This window comes from Danio rerio, chromosome 6 (genome assembly GCF_052040795.2).
Source record: "Danio rerio strain M-AB ecotype USA chromosome 6, GRCz13ab, whole genome shotgun sequence".
Lineage (NCBI taxonomy): Eukaryota > Metazoa > Chordata > Actinopteri > Cypriniformes > Danionidae > Danio > Danio rerio.
Genome location: NC_141026.1, coordinates 28,163,298 through 28,184,178, shown reverse-complemented (window position 1 = coordinate 28,184,178; position 20,881 = coordinate 28,163,298). Strand labels below are relative to the sequence as shown.

At 36.6% G+C, this 20,881-nt stretch overlaps 2 protein-coding genes and 1 long non-coding RNA gene across 4 annotated transcripts in view; 2 read left to right on the top strand and 1 right to left on the bottom strand.

The window, feature by feature from the left end:
- kyat3.2 (kynurenine aminotransferase 3, tandem duplicate 2) overlaps window positions 1–20,881 on the bottom strand; it is an 808,585-nt gene that overhangs the window by 116,980 nt on the left and 670,724 nt on the right. The gene's annotated exons all lie outside the window — the stretch shown is intronic.
- The window catches only part of LOC147836362 (uncharacterized), a 145,493-nt gene that overhangs the window by 105,940 nt on the left and 18,672 nt on the right, over window positions 1–20,881 (top strand). The gene's annotated exons all lie outside the window — the stretch shown is intronic.
- Window positions 920–20,051, top strand: lmo4b (LIM domain only 4b). Its single transcript, NM_212689.2, has 5 exons — window positions 920–1,290; window positions 3,559–3,799; window positions 9,669–9,765; window positions 10,100–10,255; window positions 19,137–20,051. The coding sequence occupies exons 2-5, from the start codon at window positions 3,564–3,566 to the stop codon at window positions 19,143–19,145; spliced, it is 498 nt and encodes a 165-aa protein (NP_997854.2). The 5' UTR covers window positions 920–1,290; window positions 3,559–3,563; the 3' UTR covers window positions 19,146–20,051.

Sequence of the window (20,881 nt, the reverse complement as noted above, 5' to 3'; positions counted from 1 at the left end):
TGGAGCAGAAGTTCTCCAGATGAAGGATTTGCTCTGCAGACATTCTTTCAATGTCAAAGGAAAGGTAGAATAATTCATATCTGCACAAAAAAAAAAAAAAAACATATATATATATATATATATATATATATATATATATATATATATATATATATATATATATATATATATATATATATATATATATATATTATTGTTGTTGTTATTATTATTTTTATTATTATTTTATTATTATTATTATTTTAATACCACATTAGTATTAAGTAAACTAATAACTGTAAAACTAAATATTTTAAGTATATTTTAGTTGAAGAGTCATGTAAAATTTATAATCATATTTAATCAAATAAATTAACTACATTTGATTACAAATATATAAAGACAAATACATAAATATATAAGTAAAAATGAAAACCAATTAATAATGTAATATAACAGAGACTAAAAGTAACAGAAAATACAATAAATATATCTAAACTTTTTCTTAACATGCAAGACAATATTCAGGGAGCTGTGATTTTATGCAGATGTGAAAACTGTCAACTCCTTTAAATAATAAATATTATGAATGTACGGTTCTTGTTGGTCTTATGCTGTAAATGAGGAATTAATTCCGTATAAAATGTTTTTTTATTTAAAAATGTTTCATTTTGGGGACCCCTTGTGCGCTTACCGAGGCCCCATAGTGGGACCCGGTCCCGACGGTTGAACACCTCTGCCCTGTCCAACCTCAACAAGCAGACAGCCACTCTCAACCGCAATCTTTCCTTCTTTGAACAGTGTGTGTCGAAGTCAACCTCGCCTTCTTTTGATTGGCTGTATTCCTCATTCCGCTTGAATGGAGTGCGTCATGATTGGCCACAGCCTGATTGACGTCATCCTGCGAGAGGAGGTTTACTCTGGGTTTTTTTCTGTCACTGACACATGTAGAGCACAAGCGACAAGCAGCGGCGAGACATCAGCGCGCGAGAGAGGACAGTTACAAACACAAGCGCTCTCTTCATCTATGGAAATTACCGAAGACCTTGCCGACAGCTCCATCAACAAACCCGCCGCCGAGCTTTTCAGTGATAATAAGAGCATCTGAGAAAAAAGGTGACGGCAACAGTGGAAATATAATCTGAAAACTCCATTTGCTTGACTCTTTCGCAGCAGCGAGAAGTGTTCATCCACGCGCTGCTCCGTCTGTGAGTTTGTTGGACTGTGCGCGTTATTTTTTATATATTTTCTACAGAGAAAACAGACTGCTGTACATTTCTCACCACCATTCAACCATTACATTTCAAAGAGGTAAGTGCACTTCTCTTCAACTAACCGTATTTTGCTTTATGAATGGTAATATTTCGTAGTTTGACGAGACACGTTTGTTACGGAGCGACAGAATTGATGTTGCAGAAAAACACTACACACGAAAGCATAAAAGATTACAGTTACTTAATGACTAGATTTTATGTATTGTGCTTGTGTGCAAATTGTGTTGCATGTCACGCACTTATACCGTAATAATGTACGTTAGTGAATTAAACATGAGCGATGCGCGTTGTTTCATAAGAAGACCACATAGGTTATTTAGACGTAATCTTGGAAATTGCTGGCATTTCGAGTTTAATATCTTATTAGTGCATCTTAAGTGCGCGCGTGCTGTACAGATGGTCAACAAACCATAACACAAGTGCAATTCTGTCCATGTTGCATTGTGCATTCTGGCAGGAGCAGCTGTATTTAGTCTCCAGCACCGCGATCTGTATTACTGGCCATGGGCTGCTGATCTGTTTTATATTTCTGCACATCCCCTCTCTTAAATTGCCTGTCCGTGTAATTACTTGAGTTTGCCCATTTGACTTAAAAGCCACCCCCTCCCTCTCTTCAAATCTCCCCTCTTCCCTCTTCCAGGGAATGAAACTTGACGATGGTCCGATCTTATTTATCTGGGGGAGTCACTTTCGGTCTCTGATTCATCTCCCTTTAGATTTAATCAGCACTAAGGTATTGCTTGTCCCTAAGAGCCTCCACTAATGGGGTTACTGAATGCCTCTCTCTCTCTCTTTCTCTCTCAGTGCAATGTTTTCTACCCCCCGCCTCTCTCTTCTCCTCTAATTACCTTTCAACAAAGATTTGGCTTACAGCCTTTCACGAATATATCTTAAATTTTAATCTTTCCCACTTCGGTCCAGCAGCCCTCCTTATGAAACCTGGGAAACATTGCACACACACAGTACTGATGGATCAACAGAGCAAAGCACAGAACTGCAATCGTAAATGAGGGTTTGTGGTTAATGTGATTTCTGTCAGAGGCAGATATTTCTGTAGGCCGGCATTAACTGATTTCTTGCATATGCAGAATGATCCAACATAGTAGGGGTAATTTCACGCAGCAGTGACCAGTCCCCAAAGCGAATGCTGCTGAATGTTCTTCATGATGTTGGCTGGAAATCCGTCATCTGATAACCTTAGTGAAAGCAATTGGAATATGTCGACCTCTGAATGGGTCGTACAACTTTAAGGCTTCCTCAATTAACTTCTCCAGTTCTGGCAACAGTAGCATTTGGATTCCTCTCTCTCTTTCTCTCTCTCTCATGAAGGTTCAGGAAAATGTACTTTTAAAGCAATGCAGACAACCTAACAAAAGCCAGTGCTTCTAATTGTTCCAGTGACTTTAATGTTATCAGTGAACAGACATTTATCACAAATGGACCAAAGGAGCTGACTTCAGCACTTAGATAAAGATCAAGGACAGCCTGCCACTTTAAACAATTCTCAGACTTGCTTGAAGGCATTATATGCATTTAAATTATTTCAAAAGAGCTTTTAGGAAGCGTGCCTCCCAAAACATTCAGTGTTTTAGGTCACTGTTCAGGCTCCAGGTGTTTTAGATATTTCTAAGACAAAACTTCTGTCAGAAGTTGAGGAAACTTAGGTGTGCTTGCTTTGTGAGATGTGGATTTAAGTAATGCTGAATGCTTTTATAGTTACTTTTCTTTCTTTTTTTAACTGTGTGCAAATATATATATATATATATATATATATATATATATATATATATATATATATATATATATATATATACTTTTGAAGTCAAAATTATTAGCCCTCCTGTTTATTTTTCCCCAATTTCTGTTTAAGTAGAGGATTTTTTCAACACATTTCTAAACATTTGTTTAGAAGTTTGTTCTGTAGATTTTTAAAGAAAAAAATAGCTTAAAGGAGCTAATAATATTGACCTTAAAATAAAAAAAAAATAAAAATCAAAAACTGCTTTCATTCTAGCTGAAATAAAACAAATAAGACTTTCTCCAAAAGAAAAAAAATATTATCAGACACACTGTGAAAATTTCCTTGCTCTGTTAAACATCATTTAGGAAAATAAATAAATAAATAAATAAAATAGGGGCTACTAATTTTAATTTCAACTGTTTGTCATTTGTTGAAAGGGCTTTTGATTTGTATTTAGCTACAAAACTAGAATATAAAATAGTACTCTTGCACACGCATTTAAAAACTGCTTAACTCTTGACTTACTGCTCCAGTGTTTCTCCCTGTCTCTTTATGTTTCTGCAGACACAATGGTGAACCCTGGAGGAAGTGCCCAGCCCCCACCTGTTGGAGCGGGATCTCTGTCGTGGAAGCGCTGCGCGGGCTGTGGGGGAAAGATTGCTGATCGGTTTCTCCTCTATGCCATGGACAGCTATTGGCACAGCCGCTGTCTGAAATGTTCCTGCTGCCAGGCCCAGCTTGGAGAGATCGGCACATCCTGCTACACCAAGAGTGGCATGATCCTATGTAGAAACGACTACATCAGGTTAGACACATCCATTATTGATTTTAATCTGTCACAATCACAGCCTCACTCATGTGTTTAAGAAAGATGTCAGGCAGTGAGTTTTTTTTTATTTTTTATTTGTGTTCATCCTCTCAAGTTTTGCTTTCTGGTGTGCTTGCGACATTGATTTGAAATGGGCTCTTCAGTAATGTGTTCTGAGTTTGAGGATATAGTTTTGGCAGGTTTTTTTCATAGTCCTTGAAACCAAACTTTAGATAGTTCATACATCTGGATATTATGACAGTCCACCGACCACATGAAATGACATTAGGCATGTAATGATTAGATGAAGTGATGGTTGTCAGAAAAAAAAAGATACCAAGGAAAAAGTTGCAAGCCATCAAGCTTCTCACGGAGCAGAGCGTATTTTCCATTGAGAACATGTGTCTCAGATTGTGCCGTCAGCGGCCCTCGTTAAAGCGTGCTGGTTAAACCCTCAACGGGACACTCTTAAAAAAGAGGTCAAGCCACTGACATGTTGACAGAGCTGAAGACGAAGGAGATTCTTTTTCCAGAACATCTGCAAGTCTGTGTCTCTGGCCATATTTCATTTTTAAGCAAAAGGAGCCGCGCTGCTAGAACCGTGTGTGTGTTTGCTTTACGAGTAGCTAGAAAACTCGATTGGTAAGGCAGAGCTGACCTTCGACTCTGCAGGAATTTAAAAGAGTTTTCACATCTTCTCCGGCATGTTTTGTTTATCACAAAGAGACCATTTAATTAGCAAAAAGACCTTTTTAAATATTTATGCAAGTAAGTCTGACACCCAAAGCGGGTGACGTCCTGGCAGTCTCACTCAGCTGATGTGCATGGCCTGATTTGACAGGCTGATCCTTCAACACTGACCTCTGCAAGGGCAAAGCGAAAACGCTTCTGAACTTTCAAAGCAGCCACCTTGGATTATTTCTTCAGTTTTGAGAAAATGGGCGAACCCAATGTGAGCGACTTTGATAGTTGACCATCTGTATTTTTCTTATTAAAACAGACAGACCAATTTTAAAGTTAATTCATAAAGTGAAGTACTCATTATATATTCCGCTCTTCCCGCCGGAAAATAGTGCTTTTTGGCAGAAGAGCAGTCATTAGCGTGTATTTACCTTGGCATGCGGTACACCCTGGATAATTCAGCGAAGCCTCGTGCTGACACTGCTGCCGGCAGGCTGGAACAACAGGTGTCAACCAGAGCAAACCTGAGACGACCAGTCCAAATGTGAAGAGTGCCTTCACTCTTTCCACTCCACCTGATCTGAAGGGATCAAGTCCACAAGACTCGCCGCTAGAATCGGGCCTGTGAGCCTAATTAAAATGAGCAGGCAAGAAAAAGTAGCTACACCTTTCTCCTTGTAATGAGAGCGCGTCAGGCGGGAGAACGGAGCTAAAACGCAGCTCGCCCGAGCCTGTGATCTGAGGAGAGATAAGAGAAAGGGGGAAAATAACATCTGACAGTGAGTCCACACAATTAAAAGCTTTAATTAGAGTCCCCCTCCATTTTCCTTTAGTCCTGATGGGTTTTATCTAATGAGATCTAGTGCCTGGCTCCTATCCGCTTCCAATGACGTGTCCGAAATGAATGAGAGCCACATTGCAAACAAAACATTTAATTAACCAAATTGGCTTTTGAGAGCGCGGGAGAGCGAGGGAGAGAAAGAGAGAGAAGAGGGGATTATTGCGAAGGCCAGTCCCCTTAGGGGATTTTAAAGGGGCCTCCCTTATTTTTGTAATGGATTATTAAATTGCCCTTGCTGTGTAAATAATGAAGTTACATATCCAGAATTATATTAATACCACTGATGCAAAAAGGCTTAGTGATTGATTGGGACAGCGCAGACGAAAGCGCATCCCATTTTCCCTAATGGCAGATGGGAGGAAAATGACATGGGATGATAGGCTTCTGATACCACTCAGCTCGAGGCCACCAGCACCGACTACCAGGGCAACAGCCGCGAGTTGTAGATTTCAGCAGTTTTAGCCTCATCGAATCATGTCGTTTCTAAAGCCATCCCCGATGTTTTGTCTGAGCTGTTGAGAAGCAAGGGAGAGCGAGAGAATTAATTTGGGGAGAGAGCAATCATGTGACCGTTAGGTCGTAGGGAAAAACACTGTCCTTTTAATTGAATAGAGCCAGGTAATTAAATGGCACTTTTCCAATAGAACGTGCTAGGTAAATCTAATAGTTGGTTATTTAATATCACTTTGAAGTCTGCCCACTCAAGCACTATGACAGCACGGGAGCATGTGAACTATTAAGCCAGGAAATACTTGGATCTCAGAAATTAATTAAATTGCATGCAATTTAGGGGAAACGTTTATCTTGATTTGTCATAACAGAATTAATTCAAGGCCTTCAATCCACTTGGGACTAGATCTGTTACTCTGAATTAACCGAGTGTCATTTGGCTGCTTTCAGCCCCCTTCACCCGCCTGCACGCTCTTTTTGCCTGAAATCTCCCCCTACCCACCCCATCCCTTCCACCCCACCCTCTCTCTCTCTCTCTCTTTTTCGCTCCCTCCCTCTCTCTCTACCTAATGTAACACTGCCATTATGCAAAGCCCTGCTTAAGTATCAATATGGCCCAGTGCTTTTAAGGTGCTTTGCCTGCTAATGTTGAGAGGCATTTTTATAATGGACTGTGTTGCAGAAATCATTGTTGTACCAACTTGCATCACTCCACTCAAAAGGTTCCGCTTAAAAGGCAGAGCTTCTGCCAGATGGCCCAAAACAGCCCTGCTAGGTTGTATTTTACTTCACAGTCGGTATCCAAATTAAATCCTCTAGACATTGCCTATGGAGCGCAGACAGATTTCTTGTCTTGCTTTCGTAATGAAAGACAGCCGTAGATTGTAGCCCTTCTTTATTCCACCCTTTTCGAGGCCGAGCAAGTCGATAAATCAGCATTCCGCGATGTTTCGCTGACAAAATCCTCCTCCTCTGATTGATCAAGAGGCTGAATACCTAGAAAGTGGGAAAAGCAACAAAGGGAAAGGCTGATTTGAGGAGAAGGAAGCCAAATCTGGTGGTGTCATTGCAATTAAAGAGTCCCTTGGCCTTAATTATGGTGACCCGTGATATTGCTGCTCTACGCTTCCCTCGTCAGCACAGGAGTTCAATGGTGAGAGAGACCATTAGAGGTGAGGAGCAGACTGATAGCAACTTAATTGAGCACCTAAAACCTTCAGGCCTTTAAATCAAATGCTATCAGCAGCCTTTCCCCGCTCAAATAATTAACCTGCTATGCTACGTATACAGAGCTGCAGGAGCATAAAAAGGTTGCCTTGGAGAATCTTCAGGCTTTTTCTCTGGAAGACAACTGGTGCAATTAAAAGGGGAGCCCGGATCCCAAATAATGCATACTTGTAAGCGAATTTAGGTGTGAGCGCTCGGGGATTGTCGAATCAAGCGTACGTCGTGGCTCGGCTGATTGCTTTCTCAAGGCCAGGGGAAGATGTCATTTTACAGGTGAATCAAACTGCAGCTTTTAAAGACCTTCCCCCCTGACATTTGCCTAGCATGACTGGCCCATCGACGCCATTGAAGCCGCGCTGTTGTCACAAGCCTACAGCTAATTACGTTTGAAATTGAGTTTTGATTGAGCTGCTCCAATCGATGCCACAGCCAAATTTGTTTTTCCCTCCCCCCTTCACCCTACAGCCACCGCTGAAGAGAAACTCTTAAAGCTTCACTTGCTCGTTGTGTAGCGGCCCCAATAAACACCACACGTGTATGCAAAACATCGCAGGTGACAGCTGTTTCAGTGTCGGAACGCACATGTTCTCATGTGTGGCAGATGTAGTATCAGAGTCTACACAATGCACGTTTACCGGTTTACCAGTTGGAAGCATTTTGAGGGACCAAATCATCCTTGAACTTTTAGGTTAATCTGTAACTGTTTACATACGGAAGGTACTTGCAATGCTTCCCTTTTCCCTCTATCCTTTTTGTGTCTTTTCCCCATTACCCTCCCTCTTTCCTTTTAACAGTCTTTTTCTTTCTTTCTTGCTTCCTTCCTCATATTTCCCTCCCTCTCTCTCTCTCTCTCTCCCTCTCTCTCTCTCCCTCTCTCTCTCTCTCTCTCTCCCTCTCTCTCTTTCTCTCTCTCTCTCTCTGGAGCTTGTCAGATGCTGTGGTCTTATTTGATTGCATAGGAAAAGTGCAGTGATAGAGCAAACAGCCAGTGAGATATGATGACAAATGGGTCCAGATCCCAGTAAATTACTTTCTGCTCAAATCGAAATTTCATTCAGTTTGTTGCTCGGCAAGATGAAGTAATCTAAATTGTGGACTCAGAAGGCAGATAGAAAGGAAGCAGGAGCAAGCATTTCATTATCAAGAGACTGAGTGAGAGAGAGAGAGAGAGAGAGGGAAGGTTAGAGACGAAAGAGATGAGCAGAAGCAAATCTAAAGTGTTGACACCATGATTGAAAAGGTTAACCCATGCACATTATATATCAACCCGGGTAGCCGAGGGTTTCTAATGGAAAGGCGGCAGTGACTGAGCACTCGCTTGAGTCCTAATGGCAAAAGCGCTGTGTCTCCGCCTAGATGTACAATCAAATATTCTTAGGCCCTGATTGCTTATGTTCTAGGTTATTATTAGGTTGCAAAAAATGAGCACCAAAGGTAATACTTAGTCCCAGTGGTAGAGGCTTTTGGAGGACAGGATGCAGGATTTTTTCATTTGGTTTGCGATATTACTATGATTTTATTTTTTCTACATCAGAATATTGAAGATGTAATTTGTTCTGCTTGTGTGTGTGTGTGTCTGAGAGAGAGAGAGAGACTGAGAGAGATTGAGAGAGGGTGAGGAGGAGGCCCTGGAACAAGATTGAAATGATTTAACCTGTACTTGCTCAAGGATTTCATTGTTACAGTAAAACAAGGCCAAACAGGTTAATAAACCTTGCTGATGCACATGGAAGTATTCATTATATTAATGACTGCACTGTCCATATCCAGTGTTTTATTTTCAATCTCAGTCATCAGTAAATGAATGGTTTTGTCATTTAGTAAATTAATGGTTTTGTCATTTAGTCGACAATAGGATGTTATTATGCCATATGACTGACTTTCTAACATAGAAGCCAAAAAGAGATATTTTGATAAATGCTAATGCTGTTCTTTTCCATACAATGAAAGTAAATGGTGATCATAGCTTTTAAGCTCCAAAAAGACAAAAAAAAACAAAAAAAAAAACTGTCTGGATGCAATTTATATGCTTTTAATTGCATTTGTACAAGTAGTTGGTACTGTTATTCAGCAGATACACATTAACCTGACCAAAAACTAAATTCTTAAAAAAAAAAAAAAAAAAAGTGTAACAATAGTTCTTAATGACCAACAAGGGAGTCTGTATGCAATATATACCCTACAAAAACATTTATCTTCGTGCTTGTAGTTGTTAATGTTTTTCAGAAGCCATGCATTAACTTCAATAAAAGTAAATTATTCTTAAAAACAAAAAAAGAAAATCATTCCTAGCTCAAACTTTTGAATGGTAGTGTAACAATAGTTCTTATTTAATACAGTAGGGTTGTTTAAAGAGCATCATCCAATTAGTTATTGATAAAATGTCACTGAATTGGAAAAAAAATACAAATAAATAAATTGTGGGGACAACTGCAATTGTTTACATGGGTTATATAAATTTATAAATGGACCATATTAATGAGTAAATATTGCTCATGATATGTTGGTGTGACATTATATTGATTGATTGAGATCTACCATATTTTGCTGGTCATTTAAATCATACTACAATTTCATAGATTTCAGCTATTTCGTCTAAGACATATTCGGTGCTCTGGATATATGTTGCTTTGGCACTACTAACATGTTTTCTATTTCTTTTCCCAGGTTATTTGGGAACAGTGGGGCATGCAGTGCGTGTGGTCAGTCCATCCCAGCCAGTGAACTGGTTATGAGGGCACAGGGAAACGTGTACCATCTCAAGGTAACCTTTTATCTAGAAGTGACCACTGCTGCTCTAAAATTAAATGCTCAATTGCATTACAAAATCCTTTCACACTCCACAGAGTTTTCTGATTGTTTGAAGGTGTTCTGTTGAATAGTTTTTCATAAGCTTATAATTGATATCAAATCAAATGCCTTTTATGTACATTTTAATCAATGTTTTCTGTGTCCCTCCACAAAAATAATTGCAAAATAATAAAAAACAAAAAGGAATAATAGCTTCACCTTTCAAGAAAATGTTCTGCAGGTTATGTGTAGGAAGTAATGTGCTAAGGATTGTGTGTAATGTAGTTCTTTTGTTTTGTTTCCTGCAGTGTTTCACATGTTCTACCTGCCGGAACCGGCTTGTCCCTGGTGACAGGTTTCACTACATCAACGGCAGCTTGTTTTGTGAACACGACAGACCCACAGCACTCATCAATGGCCATTTGAGTTCATTGCAGACTAACCCTCTACTGCCTGACCAGAAAGTAAGAGCCATAGTCGGTCATCTAATTGTTCTTATCACTTCACATATCAACATATCACTGCTGGATGGAAAACTTTAAATCTACTACTTGTTAGCTTGGCTTCACATATGGGCAAAAAAATTTTCTTGTGTGATAACAGTTCGCTTAAATCGAAGTTAAATGGAGCTTAAAGGTAAAATCTCATAAGGTTAATGAATGTAAAACAATTAAGGCAACCAGGTATTTTTTTACATTGTGGGAGTATCTTCAGTTAAACAAACAAACAAACAAACAAAACAAATCTATAAAGAAAAAACTGTATGTTGAGATGGCATTATTCACTACACAATTCTTCCAGAAAATATATTGCAGCAATATATTTATTATATATATATATATATATAACTTTGCAAGTGTGATTACGCGATTTAACATTTGACACCTAATCAAGCTTAAATGGAGTTTTTTTTTTATTTATTTACTTATTATTGTTATTATATTATTAGTTTTTTTTATACAAACGCTGGAGAGATGTGCTTTGTCAAACGTAAGACTGTCTTCATCTGAGGCAGTGCATTGCAGGTTATTCCTTTACTTTGTATTTAAGTGGGTGCTCGGTTTTTCTTGTTCTTAAAATATCTATAAGTTTATAAAATAAACTTATTTACGATAATATTGGTAGTGGCAAGCAGACAAATTATAAAATAAAATTTTCTATCTGTTTCAAAAACTGTTTTAATTTACTTTTGCACTGCATACAAGCAGTGATGTTCCAATTTATTTAAAAATGGAGACGGGTCAGAGATTTGAGGTTTTGCAGACAATTTGGTTTAGGTACAGCACTGATTTATAAGAAAACTGTTCTGACTGAAAAAAAATCCATCTTACACAGACATTATTTAGCCAATCATTTAATCAGAAATATTAGATCATACTAGAAGTTTTGCTTTATATTAGAAGTATTGTTTTTCTGTTTTATGTACATGTATAATATTAAAGAATATGCTATGTCTTTTAGAGGACGAGCGTAATTCAGCCTAGCTGAAAGCCAATTTATCACTATTAATGCTAACTTTCTCAAATGAGATCACAGCTAATGCAAGCCTTTTAGTTCTAGGATAGGTAAGCAAAGGGAAAACTATTTTCTCCTCCTCCTCCTAACCAAGATCCATTCATATGCAAAACCGATATATAATTCATATTTGTTACCGATTTCCATAACCAAATTACATCCCTTATATGTTCACTGAAGATGCAGCAAAAAGATGGTGTCTTTTTGTTCTTTGTTTTGGTTTTACAACAAGACTTCCATAACAATATGAAAGCTAGCTTGCATAAAGCATTCTGTCCCATTTTTCTGCCATGTTTTCACCGCCATAGTCCTGTCTGACTATTTGCTCCTCCGAGGCTGCACAGCAAGCTTTAAATAAACAAAACCAGACGCCAAGCAGGCAAATTATTTACCTAATTCCCCTTCTCGCCTTTGGGACCGTCTGCAATAAGACTTCATTGTGCAGTCAGCCACCAGCCGATTGTATCACTCGGCAGCACTGAAAATAACGGCTCAGTGACACATAATCAGTATTGATATGGAGACAACAGGGATGTGGGAGCGAGAGAGAGAGATCGGACAGTTGTTGAGTCTCCTAGTGAACATTTATTTCACCTTCAACAGGGGGAAAAAAATAGTTGGATGAAAGAGCAGAGAAAGAGCTCCATTAAGCTCAGTGCTCCGTTAGAGGCCTTTTAAGGCATCGTCACTTTTACAAATTAGCTCCAAGAGCGTGTTGCGTTTCAAATTGAAAGCCTTCGCATTATCAAGCTTAATTTTAAATGTCTGTTTAAGCCCCCGTCCCTCCATTCCTCCTCCTGCTCTCGCTCGGCGGCTGGCGCTGTGTAAATATGAGGCCTCATTGTTTATTTATGTGCCGACATCAATTGTAGTGAAAACAGCTGAATTATTAATGCTAAAATGCAATCTGAATATTGGCCGCGCTGCTTTAATTATAGTGGAGAGAGAGTTCTTAAATATACCCAGATGCCCCTTCTCGCCGGCAGGAGTGGAGAAGGTCCACGTGTCCTCGGGAGATATTTAAACAGTCGCGTTTTCGCTTGATGCTGAGATTTGAATGCTTATGATGAAACTTTAGCCATGCCGAGCTGCTGTGAAAGATTCGCCATGCATCATTTCTGAGATTGCAGTGCTCAAATATGGCAGTTTAGCTACTTCTGCTCTTCTTCCGAACCTTTGTTTTTTTCTACATCTCGTGATGTTTTGCAGTAATCGTACACTATACAGTTAAAGTCAGAATTATTAGCCCCCCTGTTTATTTTTTTCCCATTTTTTTGTTTAACTGAGAAGATTTTTTCGACATGTTTCTAAACATAATAGTTTTAATAACTCATGTCTAATCAATTATTTATTTTATCTTTGCCATGATGACAGTAAATAATATTTTACTAGATATTTTTCTAGACACTTTATACAGCTTAAAGTGACATTTAAAAGCTTAACTAGGTTAATTAGGTTAACTAGGGAGGTTTAGGTAATTAGGCGAAGTTATTGAACAATGGTTTGTTCTGTAGACTATTGAAAATAAAATCTGCCTAAAGGGGCTAATTATTTAGACCATAAAATGGGTTTAAAAAATGAAAAACTGCTTTTATTCTAGCCAAAATAATACACAAAACTTTCTCCAGAAGAATTTTTTTTTTTTATATTATGAAATTATCCTTGCTCTATTAAACATAATTTGGGAAATATTTAAAAAAGGAAAAAAAATTCAAAGGGGGGCTAATAATTCTGACTTCAACTGAAAATATGATATGATTAATAAGACATGATGACAGTTATGTGAAGTATTAGTTGTTAAACTAAGATAATCATGTTTCTAACTTATATTTTAAATTATACAATGTTTTAAATGGATAGTTTGCTTAACTATAAACATTTACTTGAGATTTACTCCCCCTCATGTGGTTCTTTATGTTTCTTTATTCTGATAAACACTAAAGAAGATAATTTGAAGAAATATGAAAACCTGTAACCAAATACTACAAAAGTCAATGGTTACAGGCTTTCAACTTTTTCCTCAATATCTTCCTTCGTATTCAAAAGAAGAAAGAAAGTCAAACAGGTTTGGAACAAGTAAAGGGTGAGTAAATGATGACATAATTTTCAGTTTTGGGTGTACTATCCCGTTAAGTCAGTTTAATGTCGTTTCAGTCTAAATGATTCATAAGTAGGCCCACACGGAATCTGCGTGTGCAGAAATCTACAGATGTTTAGCCCATCGTTGAGTCTATTTATTTACTTGTGTAAATTTAAACTTTATTATGTTTTTAATATAATTTTAGTAATATATATTACACGAGAGACTTGATTTGATTACCAACGTATAAGTGGATCTAATTGGACTTGCATTGTAAACATTAAATGAAAGTTAAAAAGTATTATTTTTTATTTCATCTATTAAGTTTTTAATTACGATACTCCCAAAATCAATCTACATAGGTCTACAGATTATCTACAAAATTCTGCGCAGAAATAGCCAAAAGATTCCGCAGATTCTGTGCGGCCCTACTCATAAGGTTTATTTGATTCAACTTTCTGCTGAGTGGGAGTGTTTTTGCAGTGTGGGAGTAACTTCTGTCAAAAAAATAAATAAACAAATTAAGTTGGTACATTCAAGTGGTATTTTTCTCCATACAGTACAGCCATTGAACAAAAAGTTATTTTTTTAGCACACCACTAATAACTGCATAAACAATTCTTTTTGCAGCAATATCAAAGATGTATAAGGTCCGTAGCCAGCCTGGTAAAAGGAGTGGCTCTCTTAACTCAAAAAGTGGAGCTTTTTGCATTTATTCGCCTCATTTTGTATTGGTCACACTATAGGCCCTATCATACACCCGTCGCAATGCGGCGCAAGGCGCATGTATTAAAATCAACGTTTATATGTCTTATTATTTAGGCATATATTAATTGTTACTATGTATATTAATAAATGCTTTATTAACTCAATTTCATCTAGTTTTGTGACCTAATTTAAAGTGGGGACTATTTATGCTTTATAAATCCCTAATTTGGTAAATCCTTCATTTTGAGCTCTGGAAAGTGATGTGAAATAAAAACTAATTGTAATACGACACTATGAAACCATGACCCATTTGCTCATGCTCATTGAGCAAGCTCATACATGACACACAAAAAGTTAAATAAATGAGTTAGCATGTGGACATAACAAAATTTAAATCAAGTCATTTTAGCATGTCAAAGTCAAATTTATGCATAATAAATATATTTTCCTAATATATAATTTCCAACTAGCTAGTGAAAATGCTGAGTGGCTAGTAATGTTGGAAATTTACTAGCCTCAGTGGCTGGTGATCAAAAAAAGTTCCATGTCAAACCCATATTATTATTATTATTATTATTATTATTATTACAGTAAAATAATAGACCCTCCACTCTTTCTCTAACAAGCTACAAGTCATTTATCTAACTAACTTAACTTTACTTTTCAAATAAAACAATGATTTACTCACTTTTCTTAATGGTATCACAGTAGTAGAACATAGGCTTAGGTGGAAATATAGCGTTTTGAAAAAAAAAAAAATGTTGTGTACGTTCTGGCCAAAATTAATTCAGAATCTTATTATAATTAATCAATCTTTATATATATATATCTCATTCCATATATTTATGATGGATTTTTTTTTTTAACCAATTTAATATGTTTGACAGTGTTAAGATAAATAGGTTGTATTTTTGCAAGGTTTTTGACTATTTATGAACTATTTATGGACATAAAATTAAATAAAAAATATTCTTGAAGAATATTGTTTTCCTGGCCTTCACTGAGCTCAAGTTATAGTTTAATGTACAAAAATATGAATGAACTTGACTATCGATGTCTTAAAAGATCATATCAAATAACTAACATTTTTCAAAATGGATATATCTCATTTTGCAATGAAACTCTTAGGTTGGGTTAGGGTTATTGTAATTGACGTGTACTTGCAAAATTTCCTTTTATTCAGTCTAATGTTTGTTTAGCAGCAGTATCAATAGCTATTAAGCAGACTGTCAACTAATACTCAAATGAACCATCAAAATAAAGTGTTACCTTTCTATTTAATCATAATATTTAAATATTGCACTTTTGTTTGAGCTGGATTAGCTTGTCGGATGGTCATCATAACCACACTTTTGGATGTACAAAAATATTTCCTAAATATTTAGAATAAAGAAATATGAATACAATATTTATTTTTAAAATACAAATTTATTACATCAGTTATCATTAAAAACTGAATCTCTTGAAGTCCTTAAATAACAAATTGGCCCAAAGCACATTCAATTGTCCTTAGAATTTTGCCATTTCAATGATAAAAAAATTCAAACATAATAATAATAATATTAATAATAATAATAATAATAATATTGTTTAGTCTTTCTAACGTACATATGAAAATTCATGTATAACAACAATAGCCAAATTAGAGTTTAAATAAATTTTTATATGGGCCACTTTTGATGCTTTTCACCTTTCATTGTTCATTTTTTGTTTCAAGAATAAGATCCAAGATTTAGAATAAAAGCTACTTGTAAAATATTTTCTCTTTTTTGGAACAATACAGTAGCAAAAAATGACTTCACTTACATTTAATTGTGTTGTCTTGTACAGTTGGATGTTGGACTCATTAAAAAATAAGTGTTTACATTGAATTGATTAGCTGAAGTCACTACAGCCAAAAGAGGATTCCGCTTGCTTTTAAAGCCTTTTTCGATGACATATTTTCACTATTTATGGTGGCATAGCAATAAAAATAGGACAAATGAGCTCATGTATGGGACAAATTCTAGACCTTGATCAGTGAGGGGTGGGTCTTCCGCTTGTCTTACTAACGTTGTTAATACCATTGCAGTGTTACAAAGCCAAACAGTCCTCCATTTTCACCACAATTATGTATTATTTGTACCACAACCTTCTTAAATGAAGTGATTGTTTCAGTTCTTTTTTTAATGGAAGTGCCGCAAACTAGATGTACAACCTGTAATTTGAAATGCAGTAATCACATGCTGAAAAAAGTGGATTAAAATGAGCTGGAAATGGAAGTAAACCAGTAGAGAACGGCGCTTGCGTTTGTGTGTGTGAGAGAGAGGGAGAGAAGCGACTGAACGCTTCCCCAGACAGATAGGATGCCTCGTCCGGCAGCCATTGTTTTTATTATGTGCAATTTCATGGTGACATAATTGGTGCTGTCCGTGTCCACGGCTGAGGACATTTGATGCTCATTTATTAAGTAGCTCCCCGGCTTCTTCCTAATCTCTTTGTTCAGGACAGACAAATTACCTTTCTCATGCTGAGCCTGAACCCAGGGGATCCAAACCTTCACAGCCTCCGTCTCTTTAATTAGCCCTCCAATGTGGGGTGGCGTGGGGGGCTTGCAATTACTATTACAGTAGTCTGAAACCCCTTAGTAACTTGAGGTAAGACGGGAAAAGCAAATTGCCCCCCTAGAATGTTTAAAAAACAAAAGGAAGGAAAATGTTAGGGGGGAAAAGTTTGCCGTAACTGTCTGTGAAAGCAGCACTTGGATATTGGGATAATTGTGTTGGCTGCGCAAGAACTTAGCACCCTGGGGACTGTGGCACATCATTGTTAGAAATGAGACACAAAAGAGACTTACTTTACAATATGTGCTTCAAATGCTGAGGAAATAGGGCAGCAGATGGAATGGAAAGCCTTACTGATCAATAAGTTAAGCAGGGAGCTTTAGCAGTGCGGGCGGTCTCTTCATTTGACAAAAGAAATTGAAGGGTTTAAAAGGACAAACTTTTTTTGACATTTGTTTTTGACTGATGTTTCTTTGATTTATATAAGTTGTTGGAATAATAAAATGATAGATTTTAAAGATGATATTTTTAAATTAATGTAATATTTTTATAGTTAATAAATTTTCATAATTATGTCGAGACCAGCATTAATAGCTAATTATCATCTTAAAATATCAGTGTATCAAAATATCACACTGTATATAGAACATTTAATTACTAAATATATTTTATAATAGAAATAATCATAAAGCTGACACTGAAAACACTATTATCATAATTTTTAGTTTTAAAGATGATAATGCTGTGCTTTAGATTTTATAGTTAAAATAACTGCTCTAAACCAGTGCTTCTTAACCATGTTCCTGGAGGACCATCAGCTCTGCACATTTTCCATTGCTGCATCCCAATTCACTTACTTGCACTACGCCCTAAAAGTATACACTTTTTTTTTTGTGAAGGAAAAGAATATACTTTTGAGTGTGTACTTTTGAGTGTGTTCATCCGTGTTTGCACGTTGTACGTGAAATTGATTAGAATTTCAATGTATTGTGGGCAATATCAGTGGTTAGAGTATGGACAGTTCTCCATTTCGAATTTTTACCAGAAATAGTAAACCCTCCGGTTACTTTGGCATACTATTTTCATCATACTATAGTTTGGGACATACTAATTCTATTTTCGAATACTATAGGTTGGATAGTTAGCAAATTGGGACGCAGCAACCAAACACACCTGATTCAGATCATCAGCTCATTAGCAGAGACTGAAAGACCTGTAATGGGTGTGACAGACAAAGGAGACATCCAAAGCATGCAGTGTTGGTGCTACTCCAGGAACGTGGTTGAGAAACACTGCTCTAAACCATTTCCTGTACCCAATTAGAATTAAAGTTACTGATCACGCGGCAACATTACTTCATATACTTGCTAATTATACTTAAATTCTTTTTAAAGTTACACATAATAAATGTGTGAATACAAGTTTTCAATACCATATACACAAAAAGCAGAGGTCTACATTTATTAGTGTTTTGCTATTTTCTCAGATTTTTTTTTTATCATATAACACATTTATTTTTAATATTATTATTGTTTGTTATTAATTTACAAGTTATTTTATGTTTGTCTACACTGTAAAAAAATGGATGACATAAATTAAACAAAATGCTGATTTACACACATTTGATTTTTGTTGGGACTACATGAAGGAGTTAAGTTAACTTATTTATCACAAATTTAAGTGGGTTGAAGCAATTTAAAAATAATAATAATAAAAAAAACTCTAATTGTGTTGAGCTCAATTTCAACAAGTTTGAACATACAGCAAATGTATTTTTATTGTATGTACAAAACAATTTCTTCATGCTGTCCCAACACAAGTCAATCAAGTCAACTTAATTGCTTTTACAAATTTACGTGGATTGAATGTAAAACCGTTACGTTTTCCTCCTAAAAGTTTCAAGAATTGTGTTTATTCAGCTCATTTAAAGAAGCAAGGCTCATTTATACTTCTGCACCAAGCGTACGCATATGCTCTGGCGCAGCCTTCGCACGGTGCATAGCCTTAGCCATAGCTGATGCAGACGCTGACACGCACCACTCAAAAAATGTAACTACACATCACAACGATGCATATCATTAGCACTGTGATTGGTCGGCTTGGTAGCGCTGATGAGTGTGGGTGAGACCCAGAGGCTCACGAAACCTGTTAGAGTGAGAGTTTACAAGTGTCAAGTCTCATGAAAGAGCTCCAGGTGGAAAGTTTTGTTTTGTCTTTACCTTATGATTAATGTTGTTATACATCTGCCGGTCCCGCCTCAGAATGAGTGAGTTTTAGCTGCTTGTACTTTTAAGGTCGTGTTCAGATGAAACAAAACACCAGCGAAGCCAGCTAGCGTTTCAGAAGTGTCATTGCAGAGCAACACAAACATCTCGCAGCAGTATAAATGCACAACAACAAGGAAGGCAAAAGCATAAACCAGCCTGTAGTTTGAACAAGCAGCAAAAATCTTCTTTTGAGTGTTGGTTTGTTTAACAAGTCTCTCTCTGTGTCTTTCAGGTGTGTTAGGACGTAGGTGTTGCTCCAAGCAGGATGTGTGCCTTCATTTCAGCCCCTCGCTCATTGCCACCGAAGACTTTTTTCGGATTGGCACCTCATCCCACTTCTTCTCAATGCTCCGCTACTCCAAACCAGATCGCCAATCTCAGGCTTGAGCTCTACCGCAGACCTGCAACAGCCACCCTTTACCCCCCAAAACTCCTGAATCATGGATGGAAAATACCCATGAGGCCCTGGAGGGGGAAAACTGAGGACTCCATGAACTGACCCAAGAGAGACCTCTGATCCCGAGTGACTCAAAGACGAAGGACAACGTTTTTTGTTGGTAAAAACAGACTGAACGAGAAGCGTTTTTGCGAAATCTGCTTTCATAACACCTGTTTGAAAAGTGAAAAGGGGGAATACTGAACTTTTTTTGCTTTTTTTTATGTTTTCATAATTTTTTTTTCCTACCTTGTCTATTCTCCTTTTCTTCACAACATGGTATCTTCTCTTTCTATATTTTAGATGTTGTAAAGGGAATGTGTTTCATTGCGGATGATATAAAAATCCAGAGGACTGGATTCAAAGAAGTACCTGTGGCTTTTTTTGTGGAAAAAAAATCAAATCATGAACACTCTTGGTGTATTTGTAAAACTTACCATGTACAGTATGTATGCATGTAAATGTTTTTGTCCCATTGTGGCTACCGTACATACTACACAGCAGCTAATCCTGTTTCCTTTTCCCCCTCAAACCTGAAAATCACACAGACAAACAAACATAAAAAGTGATAATAATGAAGCTCATAGCTGTCAATCTATAAATGAGGAATGAGAGAGAATCTATTTGTGATATTTTCCAGAGACATTTGCTCCAATATGGTGTATTTAATTAATAAAAAATGAGATTAAAAACATCCCTTTTTTAATCCTATATAAATCTTGTGTTTCTGTCTCAAACGCTCTTGAAATCTGACAAACAAATGTGTCTCTATGCTCTATGGCAGGGGTCACCAACTTGTTCCTGGAGGGTCGGTGTCCTGCAGATCTTAGCTTAAACCCTAATCAAACACACCTGAACAGCTAATCAAGGTCTTATATGCATACTTGAAACATACTTGAAAGGTGTGTTAAAGCAAGTTGGAGCTAAACCTGCAGGGACACCAGCCCTCCAAGACCAAGATTGGTGACCCCTGCTCTGTCATAGGTGGATTATGTGTGTTTAAAGGCAATGCAGGCTACTAGATTAAAACGTTTTCTGTCATGTGATGTTTACATATGCATAGAAGGCATTATGTATGCACCCATTTGCATATATTTTGTAGCACAAAAGTCTGAACGTTGGGTAAAGAAATCTTGTTTTTTTATTTTTTATTATTATCATTCAATAATTATGAACAAGTTAAATAATTAAAATATAACAAGTTATTAATAATAATAATGGTATTTCTATCATTCTTATTACTTTTACTACTACTACTATTGCTACTATTATTTTTATTATTATCATTATTATTATTTATTTATTTTTACTTCCAATTGTTTTTTGTTTGATTTTGTTTGTTTGTTTTTTTCTAGAATAAAATGCTGTGTATATAATCAGGTGTAGTACATTTGAACGTATCACTTTGTACAAATCTTTAGAATATTAGTTTGATAAAACTGTTAAGTTTGGTGTACCGCTGAAGTGGATATTTATGACACTGCAAGTGGGAAAAACTCAATTGAAAAAAAAAACAGCTTTTAAAAACATTATATATAATT

Coding starts and splice junctions, on each gene's coding strand:
- lmo4b (NM_212689.2), top strand. CDS start 3,564: ATGGTGAACCCTGGAGGAAGTGCCCAGCCCCCACCTGTTGGAGCGGGA. Junction 3,800..9,668: donor TGTAGAAACGACTACATCAG/GTTAGACACATC, acceptor TTCTTTTCCCAG/GTTATTTGGGAACAGTGGGG. Junction 9,766..10,099: donor GAAACGTGTACCATCTCAAG/GTAACCTTTTAT, acceptor TGTTTCCTGCAG/TGTTTCACATGTTCTACCTG.